Below are 27,962 nucleotides of genomic sequence, written 5' to 3' on the forward strand. Positions count from 1 at the left end.
CTTATGTGCACACAAAAAGGGGTGATTAGGAGATGGGCTTACAATATAATGAGAAAAACCTCTGTATTTTTCTGCCACATCTTTTTTATCTGCAGGGATCCACTTAAATGTAGTTAATGTCTTCCATGTGGGTCTTTTGGTGAATTTTTCAAGTTCCACCCAAAAGGTCAAAATAACAAATTATCGCTTAAGGAAGAAAAGCCTCAGAGTTAAGGCTGAGTGAAGCTTTTCTCACATTTACTACACGTAAAGAGTTTCTCTCACGTGTTGAGTCTTTTGATGAGTTTTTGGAGTTGAAGGTCAAGTGAACCTTTTATTATACACATAAGCGGTTTGTCTCCTATGTGGATCATTTGGTGAATTTTTAGATATGAAAACCAAGTTAAGCCTTTATTACATTTGGTACTTGTAAAGGGTTTGTTTTCTGTGTGAACTGTTTGATGAATTTTTAGATTTGTAAGCTAAATGAAGCTTTAATTACACTGAAAATGGTTTGTCTCCCATGTGGCCATTTGGTGAGTTTTTAGACTTGATTGCAGAGTGAGGCTTTTATTACACTCAGGATATAGGAACGGTTAAGCTCTGGAACACATTGCCAGAGGATGTGGTAAGAGCGGATAGCGTAGCTGGCTTTAAGAAAAGTTTTGACAAGTTTCTGGAGAGGGCAAACAGAATGCTAGGAATGATTAAGGGGATCACGAACAGATCGGAGGTTATCATGCCTCTGTACCGGGCCATGGTACGCCCTCACCTGGAATACTGCGTCCAGCACTGGTTGCCTGCCATACATGAAGGACACAGTACTACTCGAAAAGGTCCAGAAAAGAGCGACTAAAATGGTTAAGGGGCTGGCAGTGGATGGTATACTATGGGATGCATTGAATGCAGTAGTTTGGGGGGTTTTCATTAAATGGAGGGCACTTAAGAAACGGGATAGGATACAATGATCTTTGGGCCTCAGGGAGATGATATTGGCATTAGAGATACAGCATAAGATCAGTCAGGACCCCCAAGTAGCAGAGTTGTTAAAGAAGGTTCACTTGGATTTACCTCACCAGCAACTGAAGGAGCTAGAATTTAAAACGGGCCTAATTAAAATGAGCTTTACTTGAAAATGGAAATTGGTCCAGTGCAGGGGTAGGCAACTCCGATCCTCGAGGGCCACAATCCAGTCGGGTTTTCAGGATTTCCCCAATGAATATGCATTGAAAGCAGTGCATGCAAACAGATCTCATGCATAACATTCCCTGTCTTGTTAGATGATATCTGGTTTGAAAATTAACAAGGATAACTCTGAATTTCTGGGGGTCACTTTCTCAGATCTGAATGAGCAGAGGTTGGTAGACTATTTTCCTTTCCGGAGAGCTGGGGGGGCATATTAGATATTTGGGCATTCAAATTCCAAGGGATCTGTCTAATCTTTATGATCTTAATTACTCCGGGATTATAAAAGCAGTGCGAGATGACTCGTTTTTGTTTTAAAATATATTTTTATTGAAGTTTTATATATATATATATATAAACAAAGAAAAGAAGAAACAAATTCTAAGCCCATTCTGGGCTATTTGAACCACAATATTACAACAACATATATTTCAAATAATCATACATTTGTTCTCATCCTAATCCCCCCCTCCCCTAACCACCCACCGTATTCCCTCCCAACCCTTGGTTCATCGATTATTTTTTCTTGCAAAGCTAGGTTATCATTGCTCTAAAAGTCGAGACATAATTAGCTGATAATATCAAATTGAACCGTCATTACCATAAATCATTAGAAGAATCAAAACACCCATGATGCTTGTCTGTCAGTTGTTCCAATGTCTTCAATGAAATTAATTTTACTCGCCAATTCTGTATAGTAGGACCTACTGATTGTTCCCATTTCAATGCTATCACATAATTCGTATTTGCCAGAGGCCCCTTATTATTATAAAGGCCTAATAGACATATCTTTGAATCTAATTGTATAGAGAAGCCCAAGCCTTTTGACATATATTGAATAATAGAGGACCAAAAACATTGTATAAGATCACAAGACCACCATATATGATAATAGCAACAAGGCATCTCCAACAAACATTGGTAGCAATTTTTAGAAATATAGCATATATTCATTCGGTCAGGGGTATAATACCAAAGGGTAAGAACTTTATAAGCATTCTCTTTAATTAAGACACATCTAAATGGTTTTGACACCTCTATAAATATTCTTTTCCATTCAGATTTAGTGAATTTCAATCCCATGTCGGTCTCCCATAGGGTCATGAACTTACCATTAATGAAAAATTTAGAAAGCGCTAATTAGCCTCTGCAAAATTTGGAGCCTCATACATAAGTTTTCCAAGCTTTTGAATTCAGTCTGGTTAACCCTCAGCCACCATTGGTTCTGCAAAAAAAATGTTTAGCCTGCAAGTATGGGAAGACATCCCCAGGGAGTAATTGATCAAATTCTTGTAATTCCACAAAGGGAATCATCTCTCCATTTTTCATAAATTGTCTAAATCTCATTAAACCCTGTTGTTCCCACTTGATGAAGACTCCTCCTACTCTACCTGCCTGAAAAGCTGGTTCAAATCTGATAGCTGAGGACGAGGAGTGCGAGCTGACTTACAGAAATGGCATGGGTTAAGGATATCAGGGTGGGGATGAACAGCAGTGCTTAAAATGAATGTCTTGCCACGCCTTTAGCTTCTGTTCCAGACCCTCCCACTGGCGTACGGTACCTAAGGAAGTTTTCAAAGTATTCATACTCGCTAGCCGTGTTGACACTGAGCGTTAGCCCGTCTGAAGTTTTGCCTTCAATTCACAAATTCACATATGGTTCTCTATTAGTGAAGCATAGGATAATTTGGACCCCTGAAGGAGTGTTTCTCCGAAACACAGACCGTATTGTGTCCGTACTCCATGCAAATGAGAGCCATTTTCTGGATTACAATATTGTACTGACTTTTAATAAAAATTCCTGCACCTTGTACATTTCTCTGTTCTCTTTTAGCTTTTAGTATTCAAAGCTCTACACAGGGAATTTCGTACATTTAGTGTTCCCCGTGAATTTGCGGGCTCATTAATTTGCGTTATTCTCCGACCGCCTCTTCCTGTACTAAATACAAGCTACACCAATCAGGAGCTGCGTGTCAAAGCAGCTCCTGATTGGTGTAGCATGACTTTCGTAATAGGAAGAGGCGGTCGGAGCAGACCGCGAGTGATTTTGCACCTGCCGGCGCCCCAGCTGCCCTCTCCTGCCTTTTAACCGTATTCGCGGTTTTTCAAAATTCGTGGGGGTTCAGGGTAAACACCCACATCTGGCTCAACATCTTTGTGATTTTTATGAAGTTTTATAGTCTTGGTTTGCTTTATGATGTTTGATATTTTTGTAATGTATGCGATTCTAATTATGTTGGTACTTTAAAATGACCCGCTTTGGGAAAGGCAGGATAGAAATAAATAAACAGCGTGGGAGTTGGGGGGGTGAGGAAGGGCTTTGCCGAACCTACATTGGTATTACTTAGCTGCTCAGGTACGATTACTACCAGCTTGATCTATTGCGGAATTCAAGTCAGGGGTTCAGATAGCACAACGTTATGTGACACAATACAAGTTGAAACATCGGTTGGTTGTGGGCTTCCTATTCTGACACTGAAAGATTACAAGAAGTGAGAAATCCCTTTCTGAGACATTTAATAATAATAATAATTTTATTCTTATATACTGCCAAAGCCATGGTAGTTCGAGGCGGTTTACAACAAAGAAAAGCTGGACAATCAGCGAATGTACAATGTAAGATCATCAAAATACAGGAGAGCATGATACAGAGGTGAGGCATGAGAGATCTTGGGAACAATTCGGTTGGAGATAGAGAGGTAGGGCTTAAGGGGACTTGGTTACAAATTGGTTGAACAAGTTTGTTTTTACAAGTTTTCTGAAACTTAGGTAGGAAGAGGAGTGCGTGATAATGTTACCCAACCAATCGTTCAATTGACCTGCTTGGAAGGCAAGTGTTCTATTCAGGTATCAGGCAACTGTAAGAACAGAAATTAAGAGGGATCGAGGAGAACCCCGCTTTCTAGTGGGCATGGAACGGGATGCATTCGCACATTGGGAAATCAATGGATTAATTATTTCAGAGATGGATTAAAAGGAGGGAAGATACCCACATTTGATGAGTTAGCAGCTAGATTTGATGGTCTCAGGGGGGACTTTGCTTATATGCAGCTTCGGCATTTTATGATGATGTCTGGGGGATGAGGGAGGGAACTTCCCCAGGAGACAGAACACTTAGAAAACGTGTTAGTCCTTTTGGAAAAGATACCGAGGCCTCTCTCGATCCTCTATCGATATTTCAGAAGGCAGGATTTAATCAAGTACTCTTATATGCAGCCTCTTTAGTGTGATTTCAAGCTCTGAAAACAAAGGGAAGCTCTTTATCACATTTATTACAAATAAAACCACTACTAAATTATTTATTTATTTGGATTTATTAACTGCCTTTTTCAGGAAGAGATTCATCTAAAGCGGTTTATAATGTAACGAACAGTAACCATGCAATTTCTTTCTGTTCTTTTCCTTTCCCCTCTTCCTGGTGGAGATCAGAAGTTATTTGATCACTTTTATTGCACTCCGTGGATGGAAATGGTTTGTACTTTCTGTGAATCATTTCGTGTCTTTTTAGATGTGAAAGACGAGTGAAAGTTGTGCTACACTCGGTACATATAAATTGTTTGTCTCCCGCGTGGATCCTCTGGTGAATTTTTAGATTTGAAATGTAAGAGAAGCTTTTATTACAATCAGTGCATGTAAATGGTCTGGGTCTGCATCTTGTGTGAATCTTTGTGTGTTTTTGGAGATGTGCAAGCCTATTGAAGCTTTTATTACACTCAGTACATGTAAATGGCCTGTCTCCTGTGTGGATCATTTGATGACGTTTTAGACATGAAAGGTTAAAGAAGCTTTTATTACACTCAGCACATGTAAATGGATTATACCCCGTGTGGCTCATTTGGTGGCTTTTTAGACTTGAAAGCTTAGTGAAGCTTTTATTACACTCAGCACATGTAAATGGTTTTTCTCCTGTGTGTGTCCTTTGGTGACGTTTTAGACACGAAAGGTTAAAGAAACTTTTATTACACTGAGTACATGTAGCTCGAACCTTTTCAGTGTGACTTCTTTCGTGTATTTCGAGCTCTGAATACAAGGGGAAGCTCTTATCACACTTATTACAACTAAAACTGAGGCCCCTATTATATACAGTACCTGCTAATTTGTCTCCCATGTGGAGCTTCTGGTGAATTTTTAGATTTGAAAGCATCATGAACCTTTTATCACACACAGTACATGTAAATGATTTGTCTCCTGTGTGGGTCTTTTGGTGACGTTTTAGACATGAAAGGCTAAAGAAGTTTTTATTACACTCAGTACATTTAAATGGTTTTTCTCCTGTATGGATCATTTGGTGACTTTTTAGACTTGAAAGCTGAGTGAAGCTTTTATTACACTCAGTACATGTAAATGGTTTTTCTCCTGTGTGGATCTTTTGGTGACGTTTTAGACATGAAAGGTTAAAGAAGCTTTTATTACACTCCGTACACATAACTCGAGCCTCTTTAGTGTGACTTCTTTTGTGTATTTTGAGCTCTGAAAACAAGGGGAAGCTCTTAACACACTTATTACAATGAAAACTGAGGCCCTTATTAAATACAATACCTGCAAATTCTTCCTGGGAGAGTTTAGAAGTTATTTGATCACTACGATTTGTTAGGTGTCTCTGGTGCTCAGGAATTTTAGAAAGATCCTTGTCATTTCTCTGAGAGTTAGGGACTCCATCCAGTAAGTCTTCTGCAGAGTCCGTCTGCTCTTCTGATTCCTGTTGACAATTCCTTGTGTTAATCCTCTTAGTTCTCTGGGAAATATTTGCACAGACATTTTGTGATCGTCTTTGAATCTGTCCCATTTCTAGAGGATCTTCTCCTTGATTCTTTTCGCTCTCCCTTTCTTGTTTGAGTTGCTGCTCTGCTAGTTAGAAACAGAAGGTATTTTTTTTTTTTTTGTAAATCTTTATTCATTTTTATACATACAATAGGTATGATAATACATAAACACATTTGCACATTGAGAATATCACTTAATATTCAGCAATAATACCAATCATAAGATCTTATCTCCCTCCCTTCCCACCCCTTCATAACAAGTACTTGAATTACTTAAAATTCTCCCCTCCCTGAAAAATGAACTTGTAGAATTAAGTGAAAAGTAACATCTAATCATTACAAAATTTTGTTAATGGCTCCCACACATCCTCGCTGTGCTGCTATTACTCTTTCCATTTTATAAATATGACAATGAATTCCACCAAAAATTATAATTTAGTCTACTCCAGTTCTTCCAGTTATAAGTAATTTGTTGAATGGCAACCCCAGTCATTATAAGTAATAATTTGTTATTATTTGATGATATCTGACTCTTTGCTCTCATTGACATACCAAATAATGCCACTGGATTTTCTAATAAGCAATTAATTTGGTCCCAAACTGATTTCCAAAAAGTCATAATAAATGGACAATAGAATAATAAATGGTCGAAAGTCCCTGCGTCCAATTTTTGTAACCGAACAGGGGTCCATAATGCTCTATGTAATAGAAAAAAACAGGTTTGTCTCATAGATGCCAACACAGTATATCTCATCCTCCAAGTCCAAATTTGTGGCCATTGAGACGCAGAAGGTATTAATAATGTGTTAGAAGGCAGGAAGGGTTTCCGAGATATTACCTGTGTCCAACACTGGGCAATGCGATTTTTGCTTCCATAATGAGACTGGCACGCATGATCTTATATCCCAGCAAATCCTTGCAAAGCAGAGTTCAAGGTGGGATACAAACAGTATTATCACTGTGCATACATAACTATACAGTGTAAATCAAAATCAGATCGGGCTCCCAGCAGCGCTTTGCGCAACAGTGGGTTACAGTCAGCATTTTTGTTACATCAAAATCAGCATAAGACATGACATCAAGGTTTTTCTGTAATCTGCGGCTTTCCAGAAGTTTGTTACAACATGTGTACATTAACACTACATTACTGGATAATGAATACTATTCAATTTATATAGTATGATGTCATTTATCCCTATTTTTATATCTTTCTTCTAGGAGAAATTGATGAAAGAAAGACTATGTTCTTACCTCGGTAATCTTTCTTGTAGATATGTCTCGTGGTCCTGAACACTAGTCTTGTATCTGAACAAGTAAGCTGCAGAAAACTGTCAATCAAGTTTTCACTCCACCTCCTTCCCAGGGAGCTGCTCTGATCCCCTCGGTTTCTACAAAAGCAATCAAGTAGCACTGTAATAATAGATGTGATAGATGTGATTTTATCAGGGAAACAGGGAAAAATCCCCGACACTACAATTTTGTTCTGCTCTGTAACAAACATACGAAAAAACATTATAACATCCAAACTTGCACAATCATCATTAATTATGTATAGAGCTCCTATCTACTGAAGCCAGACTGTGTGGGCATGAGGATTTACCTATGGATTATTTTTCTTCTTTTTCATCCTCTCAGTTCTTCTAAGAGACAGAAAATTTTTCAAATCCAGACCAATCCTAAGGCAAAAGTTGGGCAAAGCCCATACAGAGCGCAGGGCTTCAGGACCACTAGACATGTCTACAAGAAATAAGATTACCGAGGTAAGAACCTAATCTTTCTTTCCAGTGCAATGCATCTAGTGGTCTTGAAAGTTAGCAACATACCAGAGCAGTCCCCAGAGTCTAGGGCAGGCCCACTGAGCCTACCTTCAAAACAGAGGCCCCTAAAGCGGCGTCTTTCCTGACTGCTACGTCTACCCTATAGAACCTGGTAAAGGTATGAAGAGTAGACCATGTAGCTGCTCTACAAATCTCTTCAGGCAAGACAGCCCTAGTCTCCACCCAAGAGGCAGTAATCCCTCTAGTAGAGTATGCTTTCAATGCGATCAGTGGCTGTTTACCATAACCCACATAAGCAGAAAAAAATAGCAATTTTAATCCATCTGGAAATCGAAGCTTCCTTTCTTGGCATGACTGATCAAAACAAAAAGGTGATCCAAAAGGTGAAACTCATTGGTAACCTCAATGTACCGAAAGAAGCACTCGCTTGACATCCAACAAATGCAATGCTTTATCCTGTTTCTTAGACTCCATAGGGTGGAAAGCAAGCAAATGGACTTCCTGAAAAAGATTGAATACTTACAGATAGTCTAGAATACTGCCATTAAAATCATCTTCAATGCAAAAAAATTTGACCATGTCACACCCCTCTTGGTCCCTAATAATCACCATATTACTTATAAAACACTATTGCTGACATTTAAAACCTTTATCTCTGGACTCAGATCTCAGGTATCAGTACTCCAGAGAAGCTTCACCCTCGTTCTTAGCGATGCAAGGAGCCTCAAGGTCACCTTTTCCTTCTCGAAGTCGACCTTCTTCAGACCAGGTATCCTTTACCAAGTTTCTCTGACAGATGAGTAAGGATATGAACATCACCTTAAAATCTGACTCCAAATACTCCCAGGAGTATTCAGAAGAAATGGGCATGCCTCATCCTCCCAGAGAGTCTCTCAAATTACCCATTAATTGTCTTCTTTCTAAAACATTCAAAATAAATCTTGAGACACCATATTCCGTTCCTGCTGTGTCAGCAAAGTTGGAATCTCACTACAGGATGGTCCACTGTAAGGGCTTTGAAAAGTCTCAATTATCCTATCAGTCCCTTCTCATGGAGTCCTCTTTAAAAAGAACCAATCCTGCCAAGGTCTATGCCACCGTTCCACCTGGAAGAGAAGGCAGGACTATGGACAAGTTTGGCCGTCGCCTATATCAAAACTCGCTTATGACAACTAGAGTGTTGAACTACAATTTTGTCTTCACCGCTTATCTCAAGCACTGGATCAACACAATGCCTGATTTGTTAAATATATTCCACAACATCGGCTTCCAGAGTATCAACAACTATGCAACACTCTGGCACAACTTCGCATGCATCTTGTTCAATCTGCATATAATGTTTTTGAACTTTCCTTGAGGGTCACTGCGTTCTCCATGGCCATGTGCCGCCTTGCCTGGCTTCGCACTGTAGATATGGACCCAAATCTTCAAGATCGTCTAGCCAACATTCCTTGTCAAGGCAACAAATTGTTCGATGACTCTATCGAGGCAGCTACCAAAAGACGTTTGTCTGAACATGAGAAATTGTTTGTTTCTATCCTCAGGCCAAAGCCTAAGCCTTCCACCATATGTTCTTATGACCTGCTCCAACATAGCATAACCTCCATCATACTGCCTCTGTCCTCTCCTCTACCCATAGGAGGTCGTCTCCATCTTTTTTTACCACAGATGGGAGCTCATTTCTGGGTACTCTCTATCATCAAGGTAGGTTACTCTCTTCATTTCAGTCAGATTCAGTCAGATCTTCCTCCAAGAGAGTATCCTTCCAATCTGTCGCAGACCACCCTTCTTCTTCAGGAAGCTCAAGCTCTGCTTCCTCTCTGTGCCTTCGAGGAAGTTCCCTTGGAACAGCCGAGCAAGGGATTTAATCCCATTATTTCCTCGTTCCAAAGAAGATGGGGGGATCTGCAACCTATTTTGGATCTCAGAGCACTCAACAAATTTCGTGTCAGAAAAATTTTGGATGTTGTCTCTGGCATCCTTGTATCCCCTTCTGGATCAGAACGATTGGTTATGTTCTATGGATCTCAAAGAAGCTTACACTCACATTCCCATTCATCCAGCCTCTCGTAAGTTCTTCAGATTTCAGGTGGGGAATCATCATTTTCAGTACAGAGTGCTGCCCTTCGACCAGGCATCATCTCCCAGAGTGTTCATCAAGTGCCTAATAGTAGTGGCAGCAGCTCTGCGCAACCATGGTCTGCCAGGTTTTTCCGTACCTGGACGATTGGCTCATCTCTTCTCTATGGACAAACTCCTGCGGAGTCCCGCAAGGCTCTCCACTCTCACCAATACTGTTCAACATATAATTAGTCCCTTTGGCTAATTTACTACAAAGTCTAAACATGACATTCTTTTTTTTTTCCAATTCTTTGTTCATTTTCAAATTTACAGTAAGTGTAACAATATATTCAAACAAATTAACAAATAATTATATCACTTAATAATCATCAATGGTACAAATGATATGTTCTTAACTCCCACCCTTCACTCCCCCCTCACATTCTACATAATACGTTGATGATATCACTATACTAATACCACTCCAATCATTCTCAACAGAACTCAACAAACTAATCTCATATATCCTGGTAAAAATAGAATAATGGATGTTGCAGTCAAAACTGAAACTCAACCCTGAGAAAACTAAGATCTTCCTAGCTAGTCCTAATGATAAACTCAGAGAAACTTCCATTCAACTTAATGGCCAAAAATTTGAAATAGCAAGTTATAGACTACCCAATTAACCCCACAATCAAAATCCTTGGAGTCATCCTGGACCGTTGCCTTACTTTCAAAGTCCACACCAATGCTCAGATTAAAAAATGTTTTGGTACCCTCTGGAAACTCCGCACCATCAAACACTACTTTGACTTCTTCTCCTTCCGATTACTGGTCCAATCACAAATCCTGAGCATCCTAGACTACTGTAATATCATCTACCTAGGCTCATTTAAAAAAACCATCAAACGCTTAAGACTCGTTCAGAATGAAGCCGTTCGACTCATCTATAATCTCAAAAAATCTGACCATATAAGCCCCTTCTACAAAAAACTGCACTGGCTGCCTATGGAGGCGAGGATTATCTTCAAATTTGTTTGCCTCTGCTTCAAAACCCTAACAGGCTCGTCTCCAATCTACCTATCAGATCACTTTGTCTGTACTGGCCCCACCCGCACACGTAACGCCCACTTGTTTGCCTTCCCGTCCCTAAAGTGCTGCCTAAAGAGATTCCTTGACAGATCCCTGGCGTTCCAGGCATGCAAATGGAACAAATGTCTATCCACTCTCATCTCTAATAGAGAATGACATGGGGAAAAAATCTGTCCCCGTCACTGCACCGTCCCCGGCCCACCATCCTCTGCACCGCCACGTCACCGCCGTTCCCTTCACCGCCCCGTCACCGCCATCCCTTTCACCGCCCCGTCACCGCCACTGCCATCCCATTCACCGCCCCCGCAGCATCCATATAAGCCTCAGTACTGCGAAACACCATGAAGACAGAAGAGAGTCCTGCCACTACTACTACTGCACTGAGAATCTGTTTCAGTGCCTCTACCCTGTAGTAAAAACAGAACATAAAATAAATCAATTAACTTGTCCTTTTCAATGACGTGTCCCCCATGTTCACCTATAGCTCAAATCAGGTCAATTGTGCACACTAAAAATGCAGGAAGATCTGGAACGTGAGCGCAGGCAGAGATACAAAAACAGCAGACACCCGAATGATTGCAGCATTCCGCCATCTCCCTCCCTCCACCTCACCTTAGATGTAGAGTATGCCGGCTTTCTTTTTCGCCCAGCCCCACACGCAGCTGCTCATTTGTTCAATATTCTCCTCTGACGTAACCGGAAACAGGAAGTTGCAAGAGAGGAGAAGATTCAACAACTCGAGCAGCCGTGCGTGCGGCTGGGCGAAAAAGAAAGCCGGCATACTCTACATCAGTGTTTTTCAACCTTTTTACACCCGTGGACCAGCAGAAATAAAATAATTATTTTGTGGACCAGCAAACTACTAGGACTAAAATTTTAAAACCCTGTTTCCGCCCCATCTCCACAAGCTCAGTCACCTCAGTAACTATAGAAAAAGACAAATATAGTGCAAAATATAGACAGCAATTATAAATTCTCAAAACTGACACATTTTGATCACTAAATTGAAAATAAAATCATTTTTCCTACCTTTGCTGTCTGGTGATTGATTTCATGAATCTCTGGTTGTGTTTACTTCTGTCTGTGTATCCTTTCTTTCATTTCTTTCTTTCTGCACTCAGGCCCAAGAATTGTCCTTTTCTATTCCCTCCCTCTTTCCTTCCTATGTCCTTAGTGCCCCCGGTGCCTCCTTCCCATGTCCTTAGTGCCCCGTCCTGTCTTTAGTGCCCCCAGTGCCTCCTTCCCATGTCTTTAGTGCCCCAGTGCCTCCTTCCCATGTCCTTAGTGTCCCGTCCTGTCTTTAGTGCCCCCAGTGCCTCCTTCCCATGTCTTTAGTGCCCCAGTGCCTCCTTCCAATGTCCTTAGTGCCCCGTCCTGTCTTTAGTGCCCCAGTGCCTCCTTCCCATGTCTTTAGTGCCCCAGTGCCTCCTTCCCATGTCTTTAGTGCCCCAGTACCTCCTTCCCATGTCCTTAGTACCCCTTCCTGTCTTTAGTGCCCCCAGTGCCTCCTTCCCATGTCCTTAGTGCCCCTTCCTGTCTTTAGTGCCCCTAGTGCCTCCTTCCTATGTCCCTCTCACTACCTCCCCTCTGGCCTCGGTCTGCAAATTCTCAGCATGTGCAGTGTGCTAGGATGAGCCTGCCTGGCCGAATACAATAATGCAGTAGATATTCTGGTTTTAGCCCCACCTTTAGAGCAGGACTACCCGGTAAAGCTTTTAAACCGGTAAAGCTTTTAAACCATGATCCCCATCCACCATACCAAGAATTTTTGTCCCACCCCCACTCCCGAAGCCTGCCTGCCTGTCTACCTTTCTCCCTCCCTAGCCAAAGCCAGCCTACTGCCTCCCTGCTGCTAAAAAAAAAAAAAAGCCTCCCTCCTTTTCCTCTTCTCTTACCGCAATGCTGCAGCTGCTAAAGCCTGAAGTCTTCTTTTCGACTCAATTCTGAAGTCGGAGAGGACGTTCTGGGCCAGCCAGGCAGCGATTGGCTGGCCCAAAACGTCTTCTCCGAAGTCAGAATTGACGTCGGAAAGATTTCCTGTCGGCTTTAGACTGAGAGCAGGGGAAAAGGAGAGGCTTTTTTTTTTTGCATGGACCGGCAGAAATTCAACCAGCGGTTGAGGAACAGTGCTAAGATAAGGTGGAGGGAGGGAGATGGCAGGGACCGCGCGATCTTGATTGCCTCACTGCGGGGACAAGTCCATTCACAGCTCCACGGGGCGGTGAATGGCCTTGTCCCTGTCCCGCAGAGGCCACTATTTTTTCTTCCCCATTTCAGCGGGTTGCCCGCGGCTAAACGCAGCTAGCCGCGGGTAACCGCCACCATGTCATTCTCTAATCTCTAATTCTCCCTCCTACCAAACTTTCAGGAAGTCAATCAAAACTTATCTCTTTGACAAATATCTCTGATTCCCGCCCTCCTTGTAACTCTACTTTTAACTATGCCTTGTACCTCCCACCTTCTTGCACCTCCCACCTACCTGCCTTCTCCCTACCTGCACCTCCCACCTACCTGCACCCGACTTCCTAAGCCACGCCGATTGACTTGTTTATAACCTCTCTATCTCCTTCTTACCTGCTCCCGACTTGCTAAGTTATATTGATTGATTGACTTATTTGTAAATTTCGCTGTAGATGTACAGTCTCTTGTCATGTAAACCACTCTGAACTATTCTGGTACTGTGGTATACAAAAATAAAGTTATTATTATTATTATATCAAAATCCTGGAAGTAACTATAGACCGACACCTAACGTTCAAGAAACACAAAGACCAACTGACTAAAAAATGCTTCACTATTTTATGGAAACTAAGAACTGTAAAAAAATATTTTGACATGGTGTCATTTAGGAAACTAGTTCAATCCACCATCCTATCCACCTTAGATTACTGTAATATCACATATCTAGGGTCAACCAAGAAAACACTGCAGAGACTTCACCTGGTTCAAAACGCTGCTGTACGTTTGATCTTTGGACTGAAGAAGTTTGACCATATAACTCCTTTTTACATGCAACTCCATTGGCTCCCTTTTGAATCTAGAGTCATTTTTAAATTCAGCTGCTTCTGTTATAAAGCTATCTTTGGATTACTACCATCATACTTATCTTCCCAATTAAATCCTTTCACATCAAGCAAGAACACAAGAAACTCGGGCATGTTCATGTACGCTACTCCGAAAGCCTGCCGTTATAAAAGTTTTTTAGACAAAACTCCAGCCTTTCAAGCGGGGAGCAGTGTTCTCCCCAGCGCTTTTCAGCCGGGTGCTCCGCCCAGCAAATTTAGATGCCCACCCAGCTGTCATCTGCCGAATCCTGCTGCCGCCACTGCTTAACGCGCAGCGTGAAGAGCCACCGAAAGACTCCCACCAGACTTAAAACAAAACCCAGCAAGCAACTCAAACCCGGCTTCCCTCCGAAACCGGAAGATACGTCGGGGGGGGGGGGGGGGGGGTAGGGAAGAGAAGCCGGCACGGACCATTAGAGCCCCGGAGCATGCGGGAGATATGCCAGCCACGGAGGGAAGCTTACTTGCTCTTGCTACTTCAGGCATTTCTCGCTGCCAGGTCCTGCCTACTTTCTGTTTCCGCGAAGGCAGGACCCGGCAACGAGAAAGGCCTGAAGTAAGCAAGAGCAGCAAGTTGTAAGCTTCCCTCTGTCGCTGACCTTTGGGAGATAGGTCAGCAAAGGGAAACTTGCAACTTGCCTTTGTCTGTAGCGAATCTGCTGGGTGTGTAAGACGGGGGGGGGGGTGAATGGGAGGAGAAAAGCTGCTGTACCCAATTAGAGGGGAAGGGGAAGAGAAATGCTGGTGCTTCTGCTGTACCCAATAGGGGGAGGGGGAAGAGTCATGCTGCTGCACTCAGTTAGGGGGGAGGGTGAAGAGAAATGCTGCTTCTGCTGTACCCAATTGGGGGGGGGAAGAGAAATGCTGAAAATACTGCTGTACCCAATGGGGGAGGAGGAAGAGAAATGCTGCTGCACCCAATTGGGGAGGGAGAAGGAAGATCAGGAAAAGGAGGAAAGAGATGCAAAGACCATGGAAGGGAGGGAAAGAAGATACCATACCATGGAGTGGAAGAGAGAGATGTCAGGGCATATGGGGGGGGAAGCAGGGCTGGATTAAAGGATCTGCCCAGTAGGCACAGGCCTAGGGCCCAAAATGGTCAAGGGGGGCCCGCCAGTGCTGTGCTTTGGGGCCTTACCCTTGCTGGATTCGCTGGCAGCAGCAGCCTCATCATCATCCCGGGCACACACCCCCCAACCCGATCCGACCCTCCTTTTACCTCCTTCCCTCATCAGTGACGTGCCAGAGGGAATCATGGCAGGAGAAAGCCCTGAAGCAGCCTGCTTAGAGTAGAGCAGTGCTGTTTAGAGTCTCATGATGGGAGGGAGGTAGAGATAGGAGGGTCGTGGGGGGGGGAGAGTAGCAGTCTGCCCCGGGTGCTCGGCCTGGTGTCATGAACTTCTTTGGCTAGCAACAGCATTTACAATTCACTGCTGTTGCCAGCTTCAGGCCTTCCTCTCTGCCGGGTCCTGCCTACTTCTGTTTCCATGAAGGCAGGACCTGACAGAGAAGGCCCGAAGCTGGCAACAGCAGTGAATTGTGAATGCTGCTGCCTGAAGAAGTTCATGACGCCAGGCCTTGGGTGACAGAAGGAGGAAAGGGAGCAGAGGGGGAGAGACTTGCTGCACTCAACTGGTGGGAGAAAGAAGATGAGGGAGGGAATGAAACGAGATGCCAGGGATTGGAGGGAAGGGAGGGAGGAAGAGATGCCAGAGCATGGAGGGAAGAAAGAAAGTATGCCAGACCAAGGGAAAAGGAAGGGGGAAAGGAAGGAGGAGATGTCAGAGCATGGAGGGGGAGGGAGAGATGGAAGAAAAGGAAAGGAGTGAGATGCTAGAGAATCAGGGAAGGGAAGATACCAGACTATGGGGTGAAGGAAAGAAAGGAGAAGAAAGAGATGCCAGAGCATAGGGGATGGGGTGGTGACAGAAAGAGAAAAATGGAGAGGTGGCTGAGCAGAAATCAATCATGTACAAAGGAGAAGAGAAGGGGCACAGGATAGACAGTTTATTGAAGGAGCATAAAAAGAGGGAAGACAGTGGATGGAAGGGGCTGATGCTGCATGGAAGACAGAGCGGACAGATGCTGGCTAGAAAGAAGAGTGAAGACAAGATGATTAAAGCAGAAACGACAAAAGGTAGAAAAAATTATTTTTGTTGCTTTACGTAGAATCAAGTAGTATTGTATTTATTGATTAAAGTTTATAAATAGGAAATGGAAATAAGGCAGTTTTTTGGGGACTAAACCCCTTTCCTCAGGTCAGAACAGGATACCATAACAGCAGGGGTGCCCAAATGATCGAGCGCGATCGACCAGTAGATCGCAAAGGCAATGTGAATCGATCGTGTTGCCTTGGCAATCTTTTTCTTCCTGCCTCCCTGAGCCAGGCCAGGCGCGTACAAGCGCCGGACTCACAAGATTTCACCTCCGACGTCAATTCTGACGTTAGAGAGGAAGTTCTGGGCCAGTCAATCGCTGCCTGGCTGGCCTGGAACTTCCTCTCTGACATTAGAATTGACATCGGAAGTGAAGTCTTGTGAGTCCGGCGCTTGTACATTCCTGGCCTGGCTCTTGGAAGCAGGGAGAAATCGGCATGGTGGCTTGGGGGGGCAGGGGGAGAGAGAAAGAAAGAGAGACAGAAAGAAAAGGGGAGGGGCAGAAAGAAAAAATATTGGATTTATAGTCAGAAGAAGGAAGTGCAAACAGAGACTCGTGAAATCACCAGAGAAAAAGGTAGGAAAAATGATTTTATTTTCAGTTTAGTGATCAAAATGTGTCTGTTTTGAGAATTTATATCTGCTGTCTATATTTTGCATTATGGCCCCCTTATACTAAACCGCAATAGCGGTTTTTAGCGTAGGGAGCCTATGAGCATCGAGAGCAGCGCAGGGCATTCAGTGCATCTCCCTGCTCTAAAAACCACTATTGCGATTTAGTAAAAAGGGAGGGGGTATATTTGTCTATTTTTGTATAGTTGTTCCTGAAGTGACATTGCATAGAATCGTCTGACTTGACCTCTTTGAAAACCCACGGAATATAAATGATAATTCACATTTTCTCTGCATACAGTGTGCTTTGTGGTTTTTAATTGTTGGTAGATCATTTTGACTTGGTCATTTTAAAAGTAGCTCGTAAGCCCAAAAAGTGTGGGCAGTGTTCCCGCTAAGCTGCGCTGGGGTGTGCTGACGCACAAAATATTACCTCGCAGCGCACAAGTTTCTCGTCACAGCGCACACAGTGTAGAGCACAGTTCTTCAACCGCCGGTCCGCAAACAAAATCTTGCCGGTCCGCAAAGGATTCGGTCCCCGCCGCAACGAAAGGCCGGCGTCAGCTGACTTGCAACTTCCTGTTGCAGTCGCTGTGCCGGGACTCCTGCCTTCGCCGGGACTCCTGCCTTCCACCGCGTTTGCCTCCTGCCTTGTCTCCGCACCTCCAGACCAGCAGCGGCAGCTGTGTATGCTTTTAACTTCGGCACACAGCTGCCCCTAATCAATAGTTTAGCGCGGTTTCATAAGGCAGCCTCGGGGCCTTTGCTAGGCCGGCCCACATCGCATCATCGAAGCGGGCCGGCTATCAAAGGCCCCGAGGCTGCCTCATGAAACCGCGCTAAACTATTGATTAGGGGCAGCTCTGTGCCGAAGTTAAAAGCATACAGAGCTGCCGCTGCTGGTCTGAACTCTTGGGCCGCTGGAGGAGGGCAAAAAGCAGCTGTCCTGGAGGTTTCCCTTCCTCTCGCCTTTACAGGTTCCTTTTTTCCACCTTTTTTTTTTTCCTTCAAACGGCAACGGGCCCCAGCATCGACATCAATCAAGTAAGTTCCACTGTCAATCAAGCGGTTCTGCTCGGCCAAAGCTTCCCCTGTGACATGAGCCACCCTCAGGGGAAAGAAAGTGACCCACAAAGGTGAGGGGAAGGGGGGCAGATGATGGAAGTTGGGGGGGGGGAGAGAGAGAGAGAGAGAGAAGGGGCAGATGATGGAATGGAGGAGATGAGAGAGAGAGAGAAGGGGACAGATGATGGAAGTGAGAAGAAGGGAGAGAGAGCAGAAGGCAGATGGATGTCAGTTGAGAAGGGAGAGCAGATGCTGAATGGAAGTGGGGAAAGAACACATACTGGATGGAAGGAGGAGATAAATAAAGGGGGAAGAAAATAGTAAGATAATGGAGGGGTGAGGGAAAGGGGTGACAAGCTGTGTGTAGACACAGTGAAAAGAGGGAAACGGGACTAAATAGTAAGAAAGAATTTAATTTAGATGGAGGCAGAAAATAGAGAAGGAAGACCAGAGAAGAAAAGGGAAGAGAGAGCAGAGAATGATCAGATCTGAGTGGAGGAAATGAGAAGAGAGATATGCTAAAAACCACAGGGGGGAGGGAAGGATAGAGATGCCAGACCATGAGGGGAACAGAAGGAAGATGATGGATGCTAGACCAAATTGGGGGGTGGGGGGGGGGCAGGAGGAGAGATGGCAGGGAAAGACAGACAGTGAATGGAAGGGGCAGATGCTGGACTGAAGAGACAGAGAAGGTTATCATGCTGCTGTACCGGGCCATGGTACGCCCTCACCTGGAGTACTGCGTCCAGCACTGGTACTTTAAGAAGGACACGGTACTACTCGAAAGGATCCAGAGAAGAGCAACTAAAATGGTTAAGGGGCTGGAGGAGTTGCCGTACAGCGAAAGATTAGAGAAACTGGGCCTCTTCTCCCTTGAGCAGAGGAGATTGAGAGGGGACATGATAGAAACATTCAAGGTACTGAAGGGAATAGACTTAGTAGCTAAGGCAGGGAGAACGAGAGGGCACTCTCTAAAGTTGAAAGGGGATAGATTCCATACAAACGTAAGGAAGTTCTGTGGTAGAAAGCAACATATTTATTTGGCTCATAACTTGCTGGCGCCCGATATTTTTAGCTCACAGTGAAAAAAGTTTGCTCACAACACCCGCCCGCTTAGAGGGAACACTGGTGGGCACCCCTGCTGTAGGGCCATTTCTTGTATGACTGAATGAGCTATATTTATCTTTTTTTTTAGTTTTTTAAATTCATGCAGAAATAAATGGCTAGATTGAACCTAATGATTTCATTAACGCCTTTCCCTTTTTTTAAACCTCTATACCATTTGAAAGAGGGCAAATACTTCTTAAATTTAGTAAAAATATTCTGGCACAAGTGTCAAACCTTAAAAAAGGAAGTCATATTGAGCATTGGAAAATAATAATAATTAACTAATAAAAATAGTATACATTTAGGGCTCCTTTTACTAAGTTACGATAGTGGTTTTAGTGTGCGCTTAGCGCGCGGAGGAATTGCCACGCGCGCTAGATGCTAATGCCAGCATTGAGCTGGCGATAGTTTTCCCACGTAGCGCAGGGGTTTGCGCGCGCTAAAAATGCTAGCGCACCTTAGTAAAAAAGGGGGTTAATTTTCCCCACCACCAAATTTCCCCATCCCGCCCCACCCGGCTACTTTTTAATGCCACCCAGCTAGAAAAAATTTCTGGGGAGAATGAACTCTTGGATGTGTTCTTTGATTGCCCACTCCCAATCTTACTATGAATTTAGAAAATCACTGAAAATCATTGTTTGGTAAATTTATGCAATGACTTCGCTTTCCTTCACTCTACATTGTATCATGTTGTATTTTATTGTATTGTATAGCATGGAATCCTACCGATTCCTACTGTATCTTGCATCTTCACTGATATGCCTCAGTTCTCTCGCTGTGAACTGCCCGGATCTTCTGGTTGGGCGGTATATAAGAAATAAAATTATTATTATTATCAAAGATTCCACATCTCAGGGGGTTATTGTAGCGACCCAACGGACTACTTGGTTCCTACAAAGTTTCGGATTTGAAATCAACTTTCCAAAGTCCCAGCTACAGCCCTCTCAGAATTTACAGTTCATCAGAGCTGTCCTGGATACAGTACAACTCAGAGCATTCCTTCCTTAACGTCAGGATGCTCTCGTTCAACTTTGCCACAAAGTGTCTTCCCTCTCTTCGATTTCAGCGAGACACATGATGGTTCTCCTCAGTCACATGGCCTCTACAGTTCACGTGACTCCTTTTGTTAGACTTCACCTCAGAATTCCTCAGTGGACCCTGACATCTCAGTGGGCGCAGGCTTTTGACCCACTCTCTCAACACATATTAGTGACTCCTTCGTTGAGACAGTCTCTCCACTGGTGGATGCTCTCTTCCAATTTATCCAGAGGTTTGCAATTTCTCCAGAGGTTTGCTGTTTCAAACGCCCACCCATCAGAAGGTCCTCATGACAGATTCCTCTGCCTACGCTTGGGGGGGCTCATCTCAATGGTCTCCATACTCAAGGCCATTGGTCCAGCATGGATCGTCAATGCTCTCAAATCTTTTCAGCATCTTCTCCACGATCAAATAGTCCTCATTTATACAGACAATCAAGTCACCATGTACTATGTCAACAAGCAGGGAGGCACAGGGTCTCTCCCTCTTTCCCAGGAAGCTCAAAAGGTATGGAACTGGGCAATCCATCACAACACCTTTCTGAAAGCAAACTACATTCAAGGAGAGAAAAACTGTCTGGCAGACAAACTGAGTCGTCTTCTACAACCTCACGAATGGACACTTAATTCCTTGCCTCTCCATCACATTTTTTCTCAGTGGCGAACCCCTCAGATTGATCTCGTCGCATCTCCCCACAACAACAAACTACCTCAGTTCTGCTCCAGGATATACTCTCCTCACCGACTAGAGGCAGATGCTTTTCTTCTGGAATGGACGAATCAGTTTCTCTATGTGTTCCCTCCATTCCGTCTCATTCTCAAGACACTTGTCAAACTCAAATGAGAACATGCCACCATGATTCTGATAGCTCCTCGGTGGCCCAGGCAACCTTGGTTCTCCCTTCTATTTCAACTCAGCAGCAGGGAGCCACTACTTCTACCAGTTTTTCCTTCTCTGCTTATACAGAGTCAGGGGTCTCTGCTTCATCCCAACCTGCAGTCTCTACACTTGACAGCTTGATACTTCTCAACCTAACTGCCACTTTACAGTTTTCTTAATCTGTCAAGGACATTTTAGAGGCTTCTAGGAAGCCTACTACTAGACAATGCTACAACCAGAAATGGACTAGATTTTCTGCTTGGTGTACCATTCATCACAAGGAGCCTCAGTCTACCTCCTTGTTTTTAGTTTTTGATTACCTGTTGCACTTATCTCAATCAGGCCTCAAATCAACTTCAGTTCGAGTCCATCTCAATGCAATTGCTGCTTTCCATCAGCCTACTGAAGGGAAACCTCTCTCTGCTCATCCTGTGGTTTCCAGATTAATGAAAGGACTTTTCAATGTCAAGCCACCTCTCAAACCGCCTCCAGTGGTTTGGGATCTCAATGTTATTCTTGTTCAATTGATGAAGCCTCCTTTTGAACCAATGGCTTTGGCTCATCTCAAATATCTCACTTGGAAAGTGTTTTTTCTCATTGCTCTCATGTCTGCTCGAAGAGTCGGGGAGTTACAAGCTTTAGTAGCAGACCCACCTTTCACAGTATTCTATCATGACAAGGTGGTTCTCTGTACTCATCCTAAATTCTTACCTAAAGTGGTTTCAAAATTTCATCTCAATCAATCAATTGTACTTCCAGTGTTTTTTTCCAAAGCCTCATTCTCATCCTGGAGAAACAGCTCTTCATACTCTGGACTGTAAGCAGCGCACTCAGCCATACAGATCTGCTCCTCAATTTTTTGTCTCCGATCCAAACAAGTTGGGACATCCAGTTTCCAAGCGCACCATCTCCAACTGGTTAGCTGCTTGCATCTTGTTCTGCATCTACAGAGTTGAGTCACAGCCCACAAAGTCAGAGCCGTGGCAGCATCAATAGCTTTCCTCAGATCTACTCCTATTGAGAAAATCTATAAAGCTGTCACTTGGTCCTCGGTTCATATTTTCACTTCTCATTATTGTCTGGATTCTTTCTCCAGATGGGATGGCCATTTTGGCCAGGCAGTTTTACAAAATTTATTCTCCTAAAATTGCCAACACTCCTACCATCCCATTCTGGTTAGCTTGGAGGTCACTCACATGTGAGAATATGCTGCCTGCTCGTCCTGGGATAAAGCACAGTTACTTACCATAACAGGTGTGATCCAGGGACAGCAGGCAGATAGTCTCACAACCCACCCATCTCCCCTGGTTGGCTTCTTAGCTAACTATCTGAACTGAGGAGACGCTAAGGAGACGCACGCCCTACCTCAGGCGGGAAGGCACTCGCGCATGTGTGGTGCAGCAGTTGCAAACTTTCTTAAAGTTTACAAGCAAGTCTGCTTGTGAGGCTGTCTGCACCTGGGCTCCGTGGATGACGTCACCCACTTGTGAGAATATCTGCCAGTTGTCCTTGGATAACACCTGTTACGGTAAGTAACTATGCTTTCACTGCCGAAGCTGGCACATTTATCTGTGGAGGACCCCACTGCTGAATTATAGCGTTGAATGTCAGTGGAGACAGTGACCATTCCCTTGGGTTGAGTCTGCTGACTCCTGATATGTGTGCAGCCGAGAAAGCCTACAAGTCAGCTTCTACCCACTGGAAGAGTTGAGCTTCTAGGTGCAATGGGGCACTTCTGGTGCCTCCTTGCCTGTCGACATACACAACCTTAGTTGCATTGAGACTTTTCTAGTGCCTGAATCATTAGATGAATGGCTCTAAGTTCCAGGTGATTTATTTATGAGCAACTTCTACTTAGCTGGAGTCCAGCGCCCCTAGACTGAATGTCTGTTGTAATGACACCCCCCCAAACGAAAAGGCTGGCATTGGTCGTATCTCCCAGGAGTGATGCAAAGACGCATGGCCCTGAAAAGGGTACCTGGCCTCAGCCACCAATACAGGCTGCTCTTTGCTATAGCAAGCCAGGGGAGCGGCTGATGTACCAAGTCCAACTGAGGGGACCAATGAGAGAGGAGAGTCTTGGAGAAGTCTCATGAGCACACTGGCCCAAGGTTGTCGTCATTGACTGGAGGATCTGTAGATAATGCCACACTATGACGATGTCAAACAAGACTCCCACATACTCCAGGTGCTGAGTCGGTTCCATCTGACTCTTCTTGAGGTTGACTATCCAGCCCAAATTCTGGAGGAGTTGCACCACTCTCAAAACTTCCAGTTCGCCTACCTCTCTGACAGAGCTCTGATGAGCCAATCATCCAAATATGGGTGCACCTGAATCTCAGCTTTATGGAGGTATGCCAATATTACTTAGTAAAAGTGTGGGGTGCCATGGCCAGGCCAAAAGGTAGCATAGGCAACTGGAAATGTTGCTTTAGTACATGAAATTGCAAGTACTTGCTGTGGGCTGGGAAAATGGGAATGTGATGATAGGCCTCCATCAGCTTGAGGGAGGAAAGAAATTTGCCCAGGGCCACTGCCACTATGACTGACCAGAAGTGCGGTACCTTCAGGGCTACACTGTCCAACTTGAGGTCTAGAATCAGTTTGCAGTTGTCTGAGCCTTTCTTTAGCATGATGAAGTATATGGAGTATCTGCCCGAACCCAAATCTGCATCCAGGACTAGCTCTATGGTCAGAAGAGCCAGCAGCCTTTTTACCAGAGCCTGAAATTTGAGGGCTCTCTCCATTTGACTGGTCGGAGAAGTTACAAAGTAGTCTGGCAGGGGGGTACAGAACTTGATTTTGTACCCCTCTCGGCTTACACTTAGCACCCAGCATGTCTTTGCCAATCTGAGACCAGACCGACCATAAGGCTGACAGTCTGCTCCCGCTATCTGGAGCATCTTGGCTCCTGGCCTGGCGTCATTGTGCTTTCTTAGTGGATGGTGAGGGTGAGAGCCCAAGGCTTGCTGCTTCCTACTCCGCTGAATCTCTAATACGATCCCAAATACAAACAAAATCTTCAGGAACTCTGAGGTTTGCTGTCCGGTAAGAAGTTGGGACAATGGTTCGCCACAGGGGCCATCAGGTCATCTAGGACCTTGCCAAACAGCATCTGCCCTGAAATAGAAGTCTTCTTAGCGTAGCTTTAGAGGTAGCATCTCCTGCCCAATGTTTGATCCAGAGCATCCAATGGGTGGAGATAGCATAATCAGAGACCTTGCTCATAACTCTAAGATCATACAGCAAAGAGGCAGACATAACCCTGCTTAAAAATCTGCAAAGAAGGGTCAGCCGAGGTGATTGGACCCAGCAAAGGCATCAGCCGGATCCAAAATAAAGACAGTGGTAGGAGACAGAAGAGTCATAATATCTGCATGGAACTACTACATTCAAGGTCTGCCATAGGCAGACAAGAGGGCTCCCGAACATGAAGCTTCGTCACAGGCAAAACAGACCAAAATAAAACCCGTCACGCCCATTGGCTGTGTCAAACAAGCAGGGACTGAAGAATACGCCTTTCAGAGGAGCCAAACAAAATCCGGTGAAAAGGCCCACCCCACAACCATGGCAAGGCTCTCTTGAGGTACATGCGCTGTTGAGATAATGCTGGAATATGGGAGCCCCATTATATCGACATATAGGTAAGACCTGCAGGCATAAGGACTACTATGCAAAGGCTGATCATTTTTTCCCCTCTTATTGAAGGTGAAGATGTTGCTGGTAGGATTCAGCAGTATATATGGAGTGAGGGTGATTGGCTGAAGTAGAATATTCTGAAGATTGTCATTTTGGTGATGGGAGAAAGAGTTGCCATCGTGCCCAGCAGTCCGCTCCCACAGCGGCCCTAAGGTCAAAGACCAGTGCCCTAACTGAGTCTAGCCTTACCTGTGTATGTTCTGGTTCAGCAGGAACTTGTCTAACTTTGTCTTGAATCCCTGGAGGGTGTTTTCCCCTATAACAGCCTCCGAAAGAGCATTCCAGTTGTCTACCACTCTCTGGGTGAAGAAGAACTTTGTTACATTTGTACGGAATTTATCCCATTTTAACTTTAGAGAGTGCCCTCTTGTTCTCTCTACCTTGGAGAGGGTGAACAACCTGTCTTTATCTACTAAGTCTATTCCCTTCATTATCTTGAATGTTACGATCATGTCACCTCTCAGTCTCCTCTTTTCAAGGGAGAAGAGGCCTAGTTTCTCTAACCTCTCACTGTACAGCAACTCCTCCAGCCCCTTAACCATTTTAGTCGCTCTTCTGTAGACCGTATCCTTCTTCATGTACGGCGACCAGTGCTGGACGCAGCATTCCAGGTGGGGGCGTACCATGGCCCGGTACAGCGGCATAACCTTCTCTGATCTGTTCGTGATCCCCTTCTTAATCATTCCTAGCATTCTGTTCGCTCTTTTCGCTGCCACGGCGCATTGCGTGGATAGTTTCATTGACTTGTCGACCAGTACTCCCAAGTCTCTTTCCTACAGGGTCTCTCTGAGTACTGCACTGGACATCCTGTATTTGTGTATAAGATTTTTGTTACCAACATGCATCACTTTACACTTATCAACGATAAACCTCATTTGCCATGTCGCAGCCCATTTCTCTAGTGTGTTTATGTCATGTTGCTGGTCTTTGCAATCCTTCTGTGTCTTCACTACTCTGAATAACTTCGTATCAGCTGCAAATTTAATCACTTCGCTTGTCGTACCAATTTCCAGTTCGAAACGCTTTTCAAGTCCGAGTATTGTCATTTACCCCCCACTCTCTGTTTCCTATCCGCCAGCCAGTTTTTAATCCATGTGAGTATTTCACCCTCGATTCCATGGCTCGGAATTTTTCGAAGTAGTAGGTTATGCAGGACCTTGTCGAATGCCTTCTGAAAACCCAGATATACAGTGTCGACCGGGTCACCCTTGCCTATCTGCCTGTTTACTCCCTCGAAGAAGTGCAGCAAATTCGTCAAGCAAGATCTTCCATGCTTGCTGGTCCTCATCAGTTTGTGTCCATGAAGGTGATCAATGATGCGGTCCTTTATCAGCGCCTCTATCATCTTTCCCGTTACCAAGGTCAGACTCACTGGTCTTCAATATAATCTATGTAATTTCAAGACTCTTTCCTAGCAGTAAAGCTCTCCTGACAAATGTAGTCTCGTTGTTATCTGTCTTAACTAATCTATGACTTGTTTATCTCATATACTCTGTGTATTTACCATTGCAACCCGTTCAAGGCTCCTGGGGAGGTGTACACTTGGGTTCCAGTAGGTTTTGGAGAGCTCACCATACAAGGGGGGTTATGATGAGATGTGTACCTGGGATCTTGTATGTTCTCTGTGGGGGATGTCTGTGTGCCAGTCTACTAAAAATGCTGGCTCCCAACATCCCAAGGCACGTTTTGTGCAATTTTCTTTTGGACATTTTTTTTTTAACTGTTCAAAAAGATAAATGCACTAAGGAGAAACACATTGACAAATGGCCATTTTAGAAACAAAAAGGTGAACGATTTCTTGTTTTGAAAACGGCTACGGTCTCTGTTATTTTCTGGAACATGCACAATCCATCTAAACCAGTGGTCTCAAACTCAAACCCTTTGCGGGGCCACGTTTTGGATTTGTAGGTACTTGGAGGGCATCAGAAAAAAATAGTTAATGTCTTATTAAAGAAATGACAATTTTGCATGAGGTCAAACTCTTTATAGTTTATAAATCTTTCCTTTTGGCTAAGTCTTAATAATAATATTGTTATTTATAGCTAAAGAAACATATGATCAATAAACTGTTTTATTTTACTTTTGGGATTATGATAAACATACCGAGGGCCTCAAAATAGTACCTGGTGGGCCGTGAGTTTGAGACCACTGCTCTAAACTGATTTAGGCATCACACTGAAAATGCCCCTCTTTCTCTGCTAAAAAAAAAAAGAGCATAATACAATCCTTACCTAGAAAGATCAGGGACTGAAAATTCTCCTCCATCACTTCGATGTAAAGTTCTTTCTGTTCTTCAGCTAAATACTCCCACTCTTCCTGAGAGAAAGAGACAGCGATGTCCTTAAATGTCACCTGCATCTGAGATAAACCAGAAACACACTCAGCATTTTCTGCATCACATCAATCAGGAAATCTCCCAGTGCTGGTGCTTATTGAGACAGGGAAAAGTTTGTTGAGTACATATAATTTACTATCACGTAACACACACTCCTCACAACATGGTTTTATTTCAAACCACCAAGTACTGAGGCTCAGCAGAGGGAAGGGAATGGGACTTGTATACTGCTTTTTTTGTAGTGATATGCTCAAAGCGGTTTTCATATGGGGATAGATATGTGGATGCATATATTTATTTAGTACTTATACACAAGCATAAGTGGTTTACATTCAGATACTCAAGTATTTCTCACAATCTGACTAATGCACCTGGGGCGGGGTAGTATTAAGTGACTTGTCCAGGGTCACAGGGAGCAACACTGGGCTTGAACCTCCAAGTAGAGGATGACAGGGGACAAACTTTTCCCCGTCCCCGCAAGGTTTGTCGCTGTCCCTGTCCCATTCCTGGAAGCTCTGCCTTAACCACACAAGCAACCCCAGCACTTATGATTTTAAAGGGTTTGAGGTTTGTGCAGCGGAGGATGGAGCAGGGACAGGGGATGGGGAACCATTTTGTCCCTGGGTCATTCTCTTTAGCCCTAACCACTAGGCCACTCCTCCACCACCATCAAAGAGCAGGATTATAGCAACTAGAAACCAGGTCACAGGAATCTCTCTTTGGGAGACCCCCATTGTTCTTTTCTTCCCCCTCAGGAGGCCTTGATTTGGAGCTGGAGACTTCCGGTTGATCTGCAAATGAACCGGAAGTGGTGTGGGGGGGAATCTCCTACCTGGGCAGAAGCTCCTGCGGGTATTTTCCTCTTTGCTTTTGCAGTTTGTAGGGTTAGAAATGAATTTAGGAGCCTTTCTCTGGCTGGGCTGACTTCCGGTTGATCTGCAAATGAACCGGAAGTGGTGTGGGGGGTGGAATCTCCTACCTGGGCAGAAGCTCCTGCGGGCATTTTCCTCTCTGCTTTTGCTGCGGGAGATAAGAGAAGGGCAGAAGCAGAGATCTGGCCCGTAAACTTCCGGTCGGTCTGATCGCAGGCGGATGACATCACAAAGGGGAGGCGGAACTCTAGCCCGAGCCACTCTTCGCAGGCTCCA

At 44.3% G+C, this 27,962-nt stretch overlaps 1 protein-coding gene across 5 annotated transcripts; it reads right to left on the minus strand.

Moving 5' to 3' along the window:
• Nucleotides 1-1,673: 1,673 nt before the first annotated feature.
• On the minus strand, nt 1,674-27,944 carry LOC117354702 (gastrula zinc finger protein XlCGF28.1-like). Of its 5 annotated transcripts, none has more exons than XM_033932589.1 (4): nt 27,794-27,943; nt 26,711-26,837; nt 7,179-7,315; nt 1,674-6,012 (listed from the first exon to the last, which is right to left on the minus strand). In XM_033932589.1, exon 4 carries the CDS (start codon nt 5,948-5,950, stop codon nt 4,520-4,522), a length of 1,431 nt encoding a protein of 476 aa, XP_033788480.1. In that variant the 5' UTR covers nt 5,951-6,012; nt 7,179-7,315; nt 26,711-26,837; nt 27,794-27,943; the 3' UTR covers nt 1,674-4,519. The 5 variants fall into 5 exon arrangements, with proteins under 5 accessions (XP_033788480.1, XP_033788479.1, XP_033788477.1 ...); XM_033932588.1 differs by having other exon boundaries at nt 1,674-6,009; nt 27,794-27,942; XM_033932586.1 differs by lacking the exon at nt 7,179-7,315 and having other exon boundaries at nt 27,794-27,944.
• Between the last annotated feature and the right edge of the window lie 18 nt (nt 27,945-27,962).

This window comes from Geotrypetes seraphini, chromosome 2 (genome assembly GCF_902459505.1).
Source record: "Geotrypetes seraphini chromosome 2, aGeoSer1.1, whole genome shotgun sequence".
NCBI classification, from domain to species: Eukaryota; Metazoa; Chordata; class Amphibia; order Gymnophiona; family Dermophiidae; genus Geotrypetes; species Geotrypetes seraphini.

Bases quoted from the DNA above. Each gene is read 5' to 3' on its own strand.
- LOC117354702 (XM_033932586.1), bottom strand. From the start codon at position 27,913: ATGTCATCCGCCTGCGATCAGACCGACCGGAAGTTTACGGGCCAGATC. The intron at 26,838-27,793 runs GTAGGAGATTCC...GGTTTATCTCAG, and splicing joins CCGCAGGAGCTTCTGCCCAG to ATGCAGGTGACATTTAAGGA. The intron at 6,013-26,710 runs GTAAGGATTGTA...GTTTCTAACTAG, and splicing joins TCAGTCCCTGATCTTTCTAG to CAGAGCAGCAACTCAAACAA.